The sequence below is a fragment of the Phallusia mammillata genome, chromosome 1, assembly GCF_965637545.1.
Source record: "Phallusia mammillata chromosome 1, kaPhaMamm4.hap1.1, whole genome shotgun sequence".
NCBI lineage: Eukaryota > Metazoa > Chordata > Ascidiacea > Phlebobranchia > Ascidiidae > Phallusia > Phallusia mammillata.
The window spans coordinates 5,416,134-5,432,423 of record NC_137252.1 but is presented as its reverse complement, the minus strand read 5'-3'; the positions used below and the strand labels follow the sequence as shown (position 1 = coordinate 5,432,423).

Below are 16,290 nucleotides of genomic sequence, written 5' to 3'. Positions count from 1 at the left end.
AAGCAAATAGCACGCTTTGATGCGCATAAGTGAACACGATAGTGAGGTCGCTACATGGTATATATATATATATATATATGTAACATTATATATCCATTCCCAAACTATTGAACTGTTCTAGTACATCACCAAATCAACCAGTGAAATGTGACCAACCTTTATCATTTGTCTATGATTTCTCCTGGTTGTACCCTTCATTATTTACAGGCAATCACAAAAAGGAAAAACAGCAGCACAAAACTGGTATTGGAAAACTAGAGGGGTGGCTTAGCACACTTTGCTATAGCTTATACACAACAACCTATTTTGTAATGTTAATATACCCCTATGTTCTTGTACTTTGGGTCCCATATTAGCCAACGTGTTTTCAAACATTCATTTGTTTCTGCAAGCAGAAATTCATGGATGCCCAAAACCTCAAAGTTTTAAACAAATAACCAAGTCCAATACAGCTCGGTAGATCGGTACCTTTAAGAATCATGTTATGTCGTAAAAACTGTCGGAATCTCAAGCAATTTAGACATTATTGTAAGTTTGTAAGCCTACATAGTGTGAAACACTGAAATTGATAAAAGGCATATTTACATACTGTCGAAACGTCATTTCATTTAAATATTGTGAAAAAATCACCCATTTTAGGGGTATAGTAGGTTTATAACAGGGTGAACACAATAAACGACACTTAATTATGGCAAAATGAACAAACTATCTGAATTTCATTCAAATCAGATATCGTTCAAAATTTCACCCATATTAGGGGTCATGGAGGGTAAATAATGGGGCTATCAAGTCCAACGAAACATATGGCACATTTACAAATTTTAGCCAAATCCATCAAACGTTTCATGGCAAAAGTGCATGGACCAACTTCACTAGAGAAAAACAACAACTGAGTGAAATCAAGGAAACCCATAGGGGGTTATTAAAACGCGTATTTTGAAATTATTCCCCATCGATATGATCCTGATTAGAACCAACATGTGTTTTGACAATTGTTTTTTGGATGTCGGATTGCGTAACTCCCATGGTGTAATAAACTGCCAAATCGTTGATTTTGCATTAAAAAAATACGTTTGGTTGTTAACTACCCTTTTTTATATCGGAGATGTATATTTAGCATTACCAATGTAGAGGCTGATGAAATGCGCCATAAAAGAGACCACTTTGCCAAACATGTTTTAGAGCCACTGTTTTACCCGTAATACAAGCCTGGGAACTCAATCACGAAGTGTATGCTTTGTTCAGTATAAGCGTGGTGTTTTGAAACACAATTTCGTTATTTAAACGTAAAGTCGCGCCTATATGCAGATTTAGGTGGGCGAATGTTGCTGGCATGAATCGATAAAGTTAGCACAAACTTTTATACTACTATATATTGTTTTCAGCCGTAAATCTTTTTTATCTAAATGGTTTTACTTTCTTTGACTCAATCAAGTAGACGTTGTTTGGGTTAACATCGCCATGAGTGATGGACTTCGAGCGCAAATAGCCAAGTCCGTCTGCTAGTTGCTGGGCAATCAGTAACCTTTCAAGCCAGGGGATATTTTCTTCGCTCTGTATAAAGCCGAGCAGATTTTTATTAACAACAGAGTCAAACAAACGTTGGGATCCGTCAGTCGATTTATTTAAAAAACCGTAGTAGTCGATGACATTTGGATGACTGTCGAAGTCTGTTTTCTTTAGACGACAGTCTGTGAATGAACTATATCCAAAACAGTTCTATCCAAAACAGTTCAGCAAAACAGCTACAATGTTTTTAAATTGTGCGTAACTTACTTTCTTCGTAACTTCTTTTTTTTGGGAGCTTTGCTCGGAATTGGCGTATGTTGTTGTGGTTGATCTGCACCTGAACGTTCACTAAACTTCGCACACATGCAGGTCGCTTACACATCGCTGCTGCGCATGTTTTTATGCGACTCTTGTTTCGCACTTTTTTAACTTTAATTCACGTGACTCAAGTGGATACAAACGGGTGTAACTGATGTGGCCTATGTTAACTACGCCAAAACATTGCTTTTTCAAGGGACAATAATTGTTTTCCTCTTTGTTTAAAGTTCATTGTCGTAGAATCTCATCTTCAACATTTGGCAAAAACATAGTATGTGACAAGCTTATAATCCAAGTACGATTAAAGCCTAGGTGCAAAAGGGGGCCCACGACCAACTAGCCCTTTTTCGTGCCTGAAAGCATCATTTTTGCTTAGTTACGGTCTACAAAGCTCACTAACTGGAACGCGAACGGCGACCGTAAACCACAGAACAAAGCTCTTAGTGAAAACAAAACTGAAGGTTCAGTCATTCGTAAATCAGGAGGTTCGTCTGGCGGAACATGTAGCTGGGAGTCAGAATGTGACAAGTTGTAGGATATTATAGTGGCGTTTGTCGTTTTTAATTATTTGACTTGGTTCTACATTGGATCATGACAATTGATCTGTATTTTTAAAATAAACAACAACAGATTCTGTTGTCGGTTTTTTGGTCAATACTTAAACAAAAAGTCAATACAAAAATTGTTATTACCATTTTATGTATTAAAGCTAAATTAAACTTGCTATTTATGTTGAGAAGAGAAGAACACCCAGTAAACCTGTTCATTGCATTACATAGAATGATAACCAACCAGAAACACAAGAAGACCATATTTTTGAAAAAATAACTAGTAGAATTCCATTACCGAATAACAGGCACTAACCATGAAATTAACTACATTGTCCAATGTTGTAGCATGGTTGCACAAAAAGCCAGGGGACAGTTCTATGTACCAGGTATGTTCCAAAAGGTGTACATGATTATAACCAGTTGACCAGCACAAATCTACATGTTTTGCAGCAATAAGAACAAACTGGGCTAGAAATATGGGTAAGAGCAGAAATGGAAACTTCTGTTGCAAACAAACAAATAAATCATTAAAACTTTTCTACTGAAATCTAAAGATATTTTTTTTAAAAACTGATCATAAACACTGTAAATAGATTGCTAATATTTTTCCAATATTTAAGACAATCCCACCCACCAAGATGAGTATAACTCTACAGTGCCAAGTAATGAAAATCTTCTTTAAGTTGCGAACAATTTGGAACAAATTCGCAAGACTGAATTTAATTATTGACAAAACAACGCTTGATAACTCCATAACAAACAACAGAGGTGATGCAGAAGCACACGAACGATGTATTCTAATGTCATGGTCTCTGAATGGCAAAAGGCAAGTTTAAATTCATTGTGGAAGCAACCTAAACTCTTTTCATTTCTTTCAGTTGGAAACGATGCCACAAAACTGCAGCAACTAGTTGGGAATTTCACAGGAAAGAGGGGGGACATTTGTAATTAGTCTAGACTTTATTACATTAATGTGGTGCATTGAAATCTGTAGGATTGCAAAAACTATGGTTTAATATAGTTTTATTAAATGTTGTTGTGTAGAAATGTGTTTTTCTTCTGCCATAACAAATCATGATTTAACTAAGATTGTAGCTTCCAATATATGTGTGCAATGTTTTAGCAGAGTTAATTACACAATTGTATTAGATCAAAGTCACATAATAATTTTCGTGTATAGTATAGGTGAAAGCATCTCTACCACATGGTTACTTTCTTTGCCTTACCTTTTCAGGTTCAACAGTATATATGCCTGATTAAAATCAATAAGGATTGTTTGCAAAAGAGTTTTGCTGTGGTCATTACCTTAAAATAATCTTCAAAAGTATGAGCGGTGTTTCAGTATCAGGGCATCAATTAACACTCAATAATTACCGATAAAAAGAACAACAACAGTACCTCAAAACAGACTGCAGTGTCACTACATCGAGATAAACGTATGTTCATAGTGCAATATGTTCAAGTTGAACATTTTAAAAATATAGTTTCTGATGATACAGTTTAACTTAATCTGTTTCATTGCTTGGGCAGTGTCACAGTGTACAAATGTTAAACATACACATGCTAATTGATTCATGTTTAAACATGAAACTGCATTGGAGAAAACTTAATTGACGTAAAATGTGAAACCTACTGACACCTACAGTATGCCTACTACAGTATTTAAAGTGACATTTAGTGTTTGTTACTGGATCTTTCCCGCAAATAGTAGGCATCACATGCTGACAATCGCTGGTAATATGTGTAATTTCCTGTAAGCATAATTGATGAAGCATCATTGCTTTAAGAGCAGAGTGAGTCAACAAACAGTGTTAAATGATATATATGGTTGTCATAAGTGTAATGGTAAAAGTCAAATCATTCTTCCAACATGCTATTGTAGGGGTATTGGTCCTGATGACGTCGTACTTATTACTACAGAAGTATCTTTCGCTGTCAATGTTTATACTCTAAGTCCCTGGCTATCTGAGCTACTGCTTGTCTGAGCTTATAGGACTATAGTCCGATTATGAAGACAGCGTTTAACTTAGTTTTTTGAGTTGAGAGATATGAGCGAGATTTGCATTCTAAAAATGAGAGTTACAACACATGTGAATATATAGTGGCAAAGGTGGCGATGACGCAACTGTACAATTGTGCTTAAGGTGTTAAACAGCGACAACTGACATTTAAGGTCGAGTACTGAAAAGGTGACGATGACGAAATAAAACGTTCATGCAATCACAAGCACTCGTACGATATTATACGCGCTTATGTATGACTTCAATACACGATACTCCACACAATGTCGCCAAAACAACAATTCCAAGTAATGTAATGTAATAATAACAAGTCAAAATAATGGTTCTGGGGAAACACTAGTATAAATGTCAGCAAAATTTTCCGAATTTTCCACCTACCTCTCAATGTAAGCCAATAGTTTGTTGAATAGTACATGTCATTAAATTAACTACTAACCAAGTTTATTAGCTTTAAATCTATTCAAAATGATATTAAAATGGTTTTTGATGCTACACAAAATTTTGATGAACTTCAGTTAATGCCAAAGTGAGGATAACCAATGTACTAATAACTTTTATGAAATTTGAAGCAACGTGAACAAATGCATTTTTTTATTTCATCACAACATTCAATTTATAATTTTTCTTTTTAATTGACTTAGCCTACATGAATTTTTTGTCACGGTTATTGTGTTGTTAGCATTTTACATATCATACAAATCTGTTATTATCGATCTTCCAAATTAGGGACAGAAATATTTTTAGACGTTGAAACAAACGACAAATTTTCAGATCCAGAGTGCAAACAGAGAATCAGCATTCGATTCTCACCTGTATTTTATTGCATTAGATGCTGAACACAGTTTCAAAAGTTGTTGAGGGAGAGGAAGGCAAGATAAATTCAGTAGTTGTATGATCTTGATACAGAGAGCTGCGTTAAATTTTAAGGCCAGCGCACATCGCATATTGTTTCGGTGGATTTTTTTTCAGTTTTGGGTTGTCGGTTATGACTTTTCATTTGCGAATTAGGTGCCGACTCCGATTTGCTAGAAGCTCGAGTGATGGCTTATTTTGAAGGTATAGTTGTAGAGAATAACATATGTAAATTTCACAGGGCAGCGGTGAATTTTAGGGCCAGCGCACATCGCATATTGTTTGGGTGGAATTTTTTCGGTTTTGGGTTCTCAGTTATGACTTTTCATTTGCGTATTAGGTGCCGATTCTGATTTGCTAGAAGCTCGAGTAATGGCTCATTTTAAAGGTATAGTTATAGAGAATAACATATGTAAATTTCACAGGACAGCGGTGAATTTTAGGGCCAGCGCACACCGCATATTGTTTGGGTGGATTTTGGATATTATTTATGAATTATTAACCGCGAATTTGGCAACGCCAACTTGTTGCTAGAAGCTCGAGTGATGGCTTATTTTAAAGGTATAGTTATAGAGAATAACATATGTAAATTTCACAGGGCAGCGGTGAATTTTAGGGCCAGCGCACACCGCATATTGTTTGGGTGGATTTTGGATATTATTTATGAATTATTAACCGCGAATTTGGCAAAGCCAACTTGTTGCTAGAAGCTCGAGTGATGGCTTATTTTAAAGGTATGAATGTAAGGAGTAACATTTGTCAATTTCAAAGAGCTGCGTTAAATTTTAAGGCCAGCGCACATCGCATATTGTTTCGGTGGATTTTTTTCAGTTTTGGATTATCGGTTATGACTTTTCATTTGCGTATTAGGTGCCGACTCCGATTTGCTAGAAGCTCGAGTGATGGCTTATTTTGAAGGTATAGTTGTAGAGAATAACATATGTAAATTTCACAGGGCAGCGGTAAATTTTAGGGCCAGCGCACATCGCATATTGTTTGGGTGGATTTTGGATATTATTTATGAATTATTAACCGCGAATTTGGCAAAGCCAACTTGTTGCTAGAAGCTCGAGTGATGGCTTATTTTAAAGGTATGAATGTAAGGAGTATCATTTGTCAATTTCAAAGAGCTGCGTTAAATTTTAAGGCCAGCGCACATCGAATATGATTTTGGTGAATATGGCATATTGTTATTAATATTTGGACACGATTCCGATTTGCTAGAACATTGTGTTTGGGCTTATTTTGAAGCTTGTGTTCAGGAGAAAACTTTGCAATACATTATATAATATATATGCAGCACCCCTGGCGTTATGACGTTCATATCGTTGAATATTAATTTTGAAAATACGCGTATTAATAACTGAACAATATTTTTTTTCGAAAGTTTGTGCGCTGAAAAGCTTTAAAACCGTAGAATATTGTGTGCAAATTTCAGTATCGCATCTTTTTTAGTTTTAGCGTAAAGCGATTGGGCGCTGGCTTCTTTTTGGTCAAAAATGCCTTGTCAAAAAATATGACAATTGCAATTTCACCATATGTCTACTGCACAGTAAGTGCATACTAACTTTTGGGAAGCAACAAAGCAGGACTGAACATCAGGGATTACATGTTGTGTAAATAATTATTTGTGAATCTCAGTTAGACATTCCACCATATATGATATGGAGACCACCAGAAATAAAGTGTCACAAGAATGTGACAATCATTTTAGCTTCTTTGCAACGTCTAAATATTTCCAATCATCCAATGGTATTTGTTAATGTCTTCAACCATACATGGGCTTGTTAAACTAAAACGATCATAGATCAAGTATCACAATAAAGGGTTAACATGGAGGACATTAAGCGAATCATCACAATGTACAGATACAAGTATTTGCTTAAACACAAACCGTTTTACAAGGAATTTGCAGACCAGTTTCATGTGCTTTAAGGTAACATCATCAAAATGATGATAACTAGACACATGTAACTGCTAAATTGTTGGTTAGTTTACTACAATAATATGGCAGTTTTGATATTTTAGAATTATATTTGCCTTACATTGTGTGTGTTACAGACTGGTGCCTCCAACCTGCCTTCTAAAATTTTTGGGACTGGTGCCTCCAACCTGCCTTCTAAAAATAATCTTAAAACCACATCATGTGCCCATTGATAAGAATTGTCTTATCAGCCACACTATCACAGCATGTGCTTTGTGGTCTCACCATTTCTTAAAATGTGGTTCCTTACATAAGATTCATAGGACAACTTTAGGATCAATTTGACTTTAATCCTTCAATAAGAAATTGGTGTGCTCTAGTTTTTTGTGAGTGACGGGCTATGTATAACACTTGCAAGTGTTAGGCGTGGTAATTAAAACCGTACAAACAACTTACAAACAACAGCTAAATATGTCCAGTGTGATTTCGCTTGCCCTGAAATTACACACAAAAGGTGGGACTGCATGGCATGAAAAATGGTGCACAACAGTTTTGTACTGACCAATGCTATCAATCATAACAAGGAAAAAAACACTCAAAAAATATCCCAGAAAAGATCTGCAGTTGTAAAGATAAAAGTTACTTACACTGATGAGCTAAATTTGACATTAAACATGTTGATTCTTGACCTTGAATGGTAAAAACCACAATGCATATTCTTATTAGAGTTGTCATACTTTAAATAGACTATAGAGTCAGATAATTTATTGCATCTATTTTATGATCAAACTTCTTCAGTGTTATATTTATAACTCAAATAACACCTTAACATTTTGTACAATAAAATCATAGTTCACATTCTAATATGTAAAGGCATAGCTATATATACTTTATTAAATCTATACAATACCCAGAGTCCAACGCTACACAGTTAAAAACCACATAAAAAGTACAATACAATACGACTGGGGTTCAGATGTTGGTTGAAACAATCAAGTGGCCCTAATTCTAACATTCTGTATAAGGGAAGGAGGGTGTAGTCAAACAAACAAAAAAATTAAAAAAAGAAAAATTGTCTGTTTAAATGATTAATGTATAAAATAAACACATAATAAAAATCAAGCTTGGCTTGGAAAGTGGTTTGGAACTTGCATCAAAAAGTAAAGGACGATAAACAGCATGACCAAGGCAACAAAATACTGTAGCCTACAAAATTTAGTACCTAAAAGAGTTCATATGGGTAAGTCTAGAAGCTCAACTGCTTAATATACATGACTTAGTATTTAAACACACATATCACTTGTGGTGCTCGGCGGTCGTGAACAGTCACATCTTTAAGCGAAATATTCTGGAGCCAGCAACCCCTGTTTTGGAGCTTTGGTTTTCGTTGTCTGATAATCACCAACAAAAACATATGTAAATTAGTAACAGTAACAAATATTTTTAACATTTAAAGAAAAAAATATTTTAGCATTAACACAACATCACTTTGTATCATTGTAATATTAAATATATATTTACAAAAGTAGTAAAAAGGAACAAAACATAACCCAATCTCTAGTTTTAACCTTGAAATTGATGTCCAAGGCATGTTTAAAATGGTTAAAACTTTTACTGAGAGTTAATGTGGTAGGTACACTTATGACAGTGTCATGGGAGTTCATTGTTAAACAGTTGTCATTAATAAAAAGCTCGCATTCTGTTAATAAACCAATTTTTAGGATGTAAAAAGAGTGATTCTAAAATATGTTGTTTCAAAACGCTGAAGATAAGAAAAAGTTTGCTCACCACTTTCAAAACTCTCGTCAGTAGTATTTCCGGAAGAATCAAGGTCGCTTTCAGAAACATTTTCTTAAGAGGAAAATGACATTTCAAAACATAGAATAATATTTTGGAGCAGGTAACAAAAGAAGTTGAACATGTAAATAATTTATTATTTACAAAATTGGAGTTTACGGTAAAATGTGTTCTGCACATGGAAATGTATACATGAAACGAATAAAATTCACATGAAATATTGTTCCTAACATGAAACACTGTTTCCAAAAAATCATCAAATGGCTGGTTTTAATGACAATTTGGATTTTTAGGGAAAATGCCAAATGTAACTGTTTTTTATCAGACCCTAAAAATAATATAGTTTTATCCTAAATAACAGTGTGCAGAATGATTACATATGTATCATGTGGAGTATTGTGTATTGTGGTACAAACTAGTGCAAATACCACAAGAGTGGTTTAGCACATCGTAAGTATAAGAATGTTTAAAAAAGCCATAAAGTTTTGATAAAACCAGACTTAATTGTGAAAAACCGTCTACAACAGATATCTCAAACTCAAACCATTTTGATAGCCAGAATAAAATTTTAAAATAAATGTTTCATTTACAAAAAATTGTGTCGAAAAATACCTTTTAAGAAAAATACAGGAGGAAATACATAACAGTCGATTGTCATGCTTGTTGCATATGCTTTGTCACATACTAATTGCTCATGATTAGAGAAACATGTTGTATTATTTAATAGAGTATACATAAGCCAATATAATATACATTTTGTTCAAACTACAGATGCAACTGGCTACTTGTAGAACCAGTCCCGCGAACGAATGTAAAGAAGCCAATGGACAACCAGTGCCTGCGGGCATAGGGATAGTGACCCCTGAATTAGCGGGTCGAATTAAGTAAATTATTTGGGGGTAAAATGACTAAGTAATCTTGGGTCAAACTTCCAGAGGATCAATTTCGGATAACTAACTGACACACATGTGTAAATTCCGTAAGTTTAAAGCACTTTTTTGGGTTGAACAAACCAGTGTTGGTCAGAAAACATATGAATGAAAACAAAACAAGTCCTTCCTAGAAAAGGGGGCACATAATAGATTAAGTTATAATATTTTACCTTTTATCTTGGTTTTTACATCAGAAACTGTATCTTTCCATTTATGAGAAAATGTACTGAAGCAACATAATTTCTGGCAATCACTAAAATACAACCAATCATATATATTAAAAAGTAAATAAAGCGCAATAAAAACATACCCTCCAAGAACAAAGATCTCATCATAATGAGCAATAAAACATGAAGATGCATTTGGCAAGAGATATAGTGCATTTGGAAGGAACGTCCATGTTGGGTTATCAGTGCTTGTGTCCAAAAACTCTGCACTATTTAAATGTTGACCACAGGCAGAGGTTCCACCTTGAAGTTAAAGCATACATAATTGTCATTTGTTATTACAGAGGATACAGAATGGTTTAACAGATGCTTTTGACCAGACCTGACTTGGAAATAATTTATACATTTGTTTTGTTGATACAAATTAGACTTAAAACAAGTCTACAAGTGTTGAGTATTTCCAATAAAGCTTATCTCGGCTTGAAACAAATAACAACCATAAGTGTAAACATACAAATTTAGAACATATAAATTAAAGATTAATAATAAAATAATGTCTGTCCTGCTCAATCCCAGAATTTTTCAGATCAAACAATATTGCCAAACAAACTATTTTCATCACTCAGGGAGACAACTAAAGGCACCTTGATCCAGGGAAACTAATTACAGAACTTTCCAGCGCCACACAAACTAAAATTTTAAGAAGTGTCAATACCAGTTCTCAGTAGGGCCATGTCTAACAATAATTCAAACTCATCTAAATTGCATTTCCTGTCCACCAAGAATAAAAACTTAAAAAAAACTGTTCCAACATAATTTTAACATGACCAAAAAATATGACGTGAACAGCTAACACATTTGAAATGGGTGTATTTGACGTGCTGGTTATTTTATGTAAAAATAGTTGACATTGTGCATATTTATTGTTACTAAACCTTACCAAACACATAAATAGTGTGTTGAACAGCAGAAGCAGCAAATAGTTTTCTTTTTTGTTGGAGTGGTGGAATTTCTGTCCACTTGTTTGTCATAATGTTGATACAATCCACCGAAGCAAGAACTTGCTCAACTTTCTCTTATTTTCATCACATTTGAAAAAGAAAACAGAATTACAACCTCATAATTACAAAACTAACTTTACCATCAATAAAGCACAAAACCATTTCATTAAATTTTAATAGTGATGTAAGCATGTCCTTTTGATATACAACTGATCTAAAGTACTAAAATCAGTGCAGGTGAGATGTTGTTTAGTGTTAATATAATTGCTACCTTTTAATTGTCCAGGTAATGGTGCTGGAGCTCCAAAGCTAGGCACTTTAAAAATAAAATAAATTGTGATAGTTATATTTATAGGTGTGGTTACGCCAAACCAAAACATTGCAATCTATTCAACAGTATTTTAACTCCTTGTAAGTGTGACTGTAGTCAACAACTTGTTTGCCAGGATGTTGCTAACACTAGTTAGTAATTAGAAGCTAAGTGGTTTGTGCCATAAATATCCTTGATTATTTAGTAGTTAAGAAAGAATTATGGAAAAATTAACTGTGTCATATCAATGATACTTCCAATGTCGCAACCAAAAGCTTGTTCTAGAACAATGCCTAAAACATGATGACTTGCCTTATTGATATCAAGAAATTAAAAGACCATCAACATCACAGAACAATATTAGTTTCTTAAATTGTTTACACAAAATGTATAGACAGGGGTAAATCGAAGGTAAATCTTCAGTATGTATGATCTTTTTTAATGCAGACTCATTGATGCTGTGTAAACTCACAATCAATTTCATTTACGTTTTCAATTTTTAATAAAGTGCTCACGGTCACCTTGGGTTGATCCAAATCCTGCTGAGTTAGAGCCAAATAAACCTTGTAAAACAAGGAAATTTTGTTTTATAATCTTAAAAAAAAGAATGTACAAAAACTGGAATTATTTTTCACTACTGCCAGTAAAAGACCTCAAGCCTTAATGCAGATTTTTTTTAATTCTTCATTGTGGTAAAACTTTTTATAAACATGTGAAGTGTTTACACATCCTGGTATTTTATTGGTTTATACAGCTTTCAACAACATGTAAACTAATAGTAAAGAGTATAAAATTGTTAACGAGTAAAAACATTGGTCTTTTTGCTTTTTTGCCCAAATATACATTCAATTTGGTTAAATGTAGCATAATTCCAAGGTGTGATTGAATTTATTACATAGGACCTATATTCAGATTTGATTTGATATAAATAAGGGGTAACACCTTGTAAGTATGACTAACAGTTGTGAACAACATGTTTGGCAGGATATGGATTACGCTAATTAGTAACTAGAATGGTGGCTTTTTGATATACTTCCATTTTATATATTCTATATGCTATTTACCAATTTACTATACATATCATTTGATCTACACATATGATTGTTTTTGTAAACAAAAACGAATGGTTCCCCACACACCTGTTTGTGCAGATTTAAGGTAAACAAATTTTGCGGTGACTTTTAGATTTTTAAGGACAAATTTTTAGAAAGCATTAACCCAACATTAAAAATTTTTGTTCGACCCAGACATGGTCGTCCAAGGTCAGGTTTCAAACACACTCTTTTTCTAGAAAGCTGTAACAGTTGTGTTACAGACACTTTAAATTAAAAAGCAATTTGCTACAAGTGTATACATAACAAATTGTTTTTCATATAACTTTATTTCACAAAAGTACCATTGACCTGTAGTAACCTCTCAGGGTGCACACGCCAAACGACTGTTTGACCTTTCGACACCCTTTACGATAGCACGTAGTCCTTAATGTTCAACGACACCGTTTAACCTAATCTATACATGCCTTGAGTATTGATTCCTAAATTGATTGCAAAAAACGCTACGTTATGACGAAAGAAAGTTCTGATCTGTGTTAGTAATAGCTACTAGTTGACCTTAAGTAACCCGTGGACATGCGGTGGCCAACCTGACAACGAGCATTTGAAAAAACATTTATCTTGCAAAAATGTCAAGTTTATTTTTTCATCTTTATTTTGATTAACAAAGTTTTGCTTGACACATACAAAACTGAAGCACGCTTATTAGGTTCAAATCACGTCATAGGTGTGCAACCGTTGCCAAAACTGAAATTGTGAGTAATTACTTAATAAAACGAAATAGCATTGCTGTGCAAAACAGTTGATTTCTAATCACCGAAACGACGTCTCGTAAAACGTCTGTCCAACGTCAAGCTGAACGCTCCTGCAATCGTAAACCAGTGAGTTACTCTCTTGGGACCTCTGCCTACAGTGTCTTTCTTGACCAAACGAGCGTTAGACACATTTACGTTTCGGGGGCCTGTGGATGAACCGCTGGGTAAATCGGGGTCAAACTTCTGGAAGATTAAGTTAGGATTAATAACTAACATGTGTCCGAATTTAAATAAATTTTAAGCACTCTTTCTTTACCAAACAAGCGTTACAAAACCAGTGTTAAAAATGTTGCGTTTCGGGGGCCTGTGGGTGAACCGCTGGGTAATTCGGGGTCAAACTTCTGGAGGATCAAGTTTGGATTAATATCTAACATATGTCCAAATTTGAAAATATATAGACAGTTTGAGGGTAAATTTACAGTATGTATGATCTTTTTTAATGCAGACTCATTGATGCTGTATAAACTCACATTCAATTTCATTTAGGTTTTCAAATTTTAATAAAGTGCTCGTGGTCACCTTGGGTTGATTCCAATCCTGCTGACTTAGAGCCAAATAAACCTTGTAAAACAGGGAAATTTTGTTTTATAATCTTACAAAAAATAATGTGCAATTATTATTCACTACTGACAGTAAAAGATCTAATGCATGAATGCAAATTTTTTAATTCTTGAATGTGGTAAAACTTTTTGTAAACATGTAAAGTGTTAACACATATTGGTATTTTATTGGTTTGCGTCCATTCAAAATCACTTTGTGTGTTAAAACACTATTTACTGTGTAAAGTAGATATGCAGTTACAAACCTCCCCCAGTTGCTTTTGAAATAGGAACTGCCTGGGTTGTTTTCAATAAAGTCATGCTTTTATCTGTAGTGTATGGTTTATACATCTATTAAAAGGCTGTATTCACAGTTATATCCATACTAATCAGATAGTTTTAGGTTAATACAGCTTTCAACAACATCTAAATTAACAGTAAAAAAGCATAAAACTGTCAACAAGTAAAAACACTGGTCTTTTTGCTTTTTGTCCAAATATACATTCAATTTATTCAAAGGAAGCAAAATTCCAAAGTGTGATTGAATATATTACATAGGACCTAAATTCAGATGTGATTTGATATAAACAAGGGGTAACACCTTGTAAATATGACTAATAGTTGTGAACAACTTCTTTGGTAGGATATGGCTTACAGTGATTAGTAATCAGAAGCCAGATTGTTTGTGCCATGGTTTTGTCATGAAGATGGAGCTAACTACTCATTTATAAACTACTACTTGTTTATGCCATGTTCTATGATTGCAAATCTTACAGTATTGCTTTTAAATGTTTTACAATGTAACTTTGGTACATTACATGGAAATATTAATTCCTTGGCAATTTTTCACATAATTAGTTTAATGAAACTATAAAATCATTTACTTTTTGTAAACACTGATCATTTTTCTTGTTCTTTTTATATGGAATCCATGTTGAAATATAAATAAAACATTGTTTAATTCACTTAAAAAAAATTTGTGCTACTGTACATTAGTATGTAGCAGTAATGTAATTACCTTTCAAAATTGTAGCGATACCTCCGACCAGATAAACATTATCTAGACAGAAAGAAATAGTTTATATGAAGTATATATATATTTCCACAACCACATACTTCCAATAGCAACAGCACATGCAGCAGCTCTGTTGTTGGGAAGGTTTTTTGCTAAATCTGGATAAGATCCGCCTTTAGAAAATGTTTCAGAACGATTTTCGAATTCTTGACCATTTCTGCCACCAAAAATACACAACACACCTAAATATCCATAAAAAAGCATAGTTGTAGTATGGGTATTAGCGACAGTGCCATTTGTTCATTTTTAAAGATGTTTGTAAACTTTACCTTTAGTTAGATAAAAACAAACTTTTATTTAATTTAGAAAACCCTAATAATTAAGTGTTGATGTTGCAAGAAAGTAAGCTGTTTAGGTGTCTGTTTAAGACTCCCTTACTCAATGGTTTCATACTAATTAAGAATAAACATGCATGGTATAACCTAGTTATCACAGTTGGCAATTAGGCCACAGTTTATTATCATATAAATAGTGAAGTCCTAATTCAAACAATAGAATACATCTCAAGTAATCATTAACACCAAACTTACATTATTTTACCTAAAATAGTTTCTGAGTAAACTCAAGACTTCCTAATACCAACAGCTGGTTAACAATATGTACATATTAAACAATATGTACATATATTATCAGTCATGCTTAAAATTAATGAAATTCATAACATAAAAAATGTTAAATGCTAGTTTGTCAGAAAAACATACTATACCATGCATAGACACAGCACTGGCATTATATCTGGGAAAACTCATGTTCCCTTCCTTTTTCCAAACTTCTCAATCGAATGAAATGATTGAAGTTGTTGCTTTATTATGGGTGAGAGAAAGACCTCCACAAAACATAACTTTGTTTTCATGCAATGCAATTGCACTTTGGTAACTTACATTGAGTAGAGTTTGAACATCCTACATCAACATTTAAAAAACATTTAGATTTATGAATGAAACAGTTACATGTGTTGACTTACATCACATGAACTATCTTCTTTTAATTAAAGAGTTTGAACTGTTGATTGTGGTGTTAAAAGAAACCAATTCTTGTAAACTAAAAAAATAGCACACTTTTCAGTCTATTCAACTGCATTTTAGTAACCCCAGGGTTAATGAAAACTGATTTAAAGATTCACAAACACAATTCATTAAAAAATCCTACCACTGTTGGATCTTGACTTTTGTTTTTCTGATGTGTCAGGCTCTAGTTGAAAGTGCATGACATCTTCCACTAAGTCACGGCAATTTATATTGTCCCTGATAAGTTTCTGCCAAGAAACCAGACTAACGGTTATTAGTCTTGCGGTTATAACGGTTATCCAGCGATTAGTCTTGAAATCCCGACCTTTTTATTTCACACAATCAACAGCTCACAAAGTTACACAGAACGTTGCTTTTCTTCTTTCTTGAATAAACGGCTTTAACAGCGTAAAACGAATT

The 16,290-nt window shown here is 33.8% G+C and overlaps 1 protein-coding gene across 2 annotated transcripts; it reads right to left on the bottom strand.

Moving 5' to 3' along the window:
• Nucleotides 1–8,043: 8,043 nt before the first annotated feature.
• Nucleotides 8,044–16,287, bottom strand: LOC145232603 (uncharacterized). Of its 2 annotated transcripts, XM_080097266.1 has the most exons (14): nt 16,013–16,287; nt 15,828–15,904; nt 15,570–15,765; nt 14,905–15,045; nt 14,807–14,848; nt 14,055–14,117; nt 13,769–13,810; nt 11,904–11,945; nt 11,344–11,388; nt 11,012–11,146; nt 10,215–10,374; nt 10,075–10,157; nt 8,964–9,026; nt 8,044–8,566 (listed from the first exon to the last, which is right to left on the bottom strand). In XM_080097266.1, exons 3-14 carry the CDS (start codon nt 15,610–15,612, stop codon nt 8,502–8,504), a joined length of 924 nt encoding a protein of 307 aa, XP_079953392.1. In that variant the 5' UTR covers nt 15,613–15,765; nt 15,828–15,904; nt 16,013–16,287; the 3' UTR covers nt 8,044–8,501. The 2 variants fall into 2 exon arrangements, with proteins under 2 accessions (XP_079953392.1, XP_079953398.1); XM_080097272.1 differs by lacking the exon at nt 15,828–15,904.
• Nucleotides 16,288–16,290: the final 3 nt, after the last annotated feature.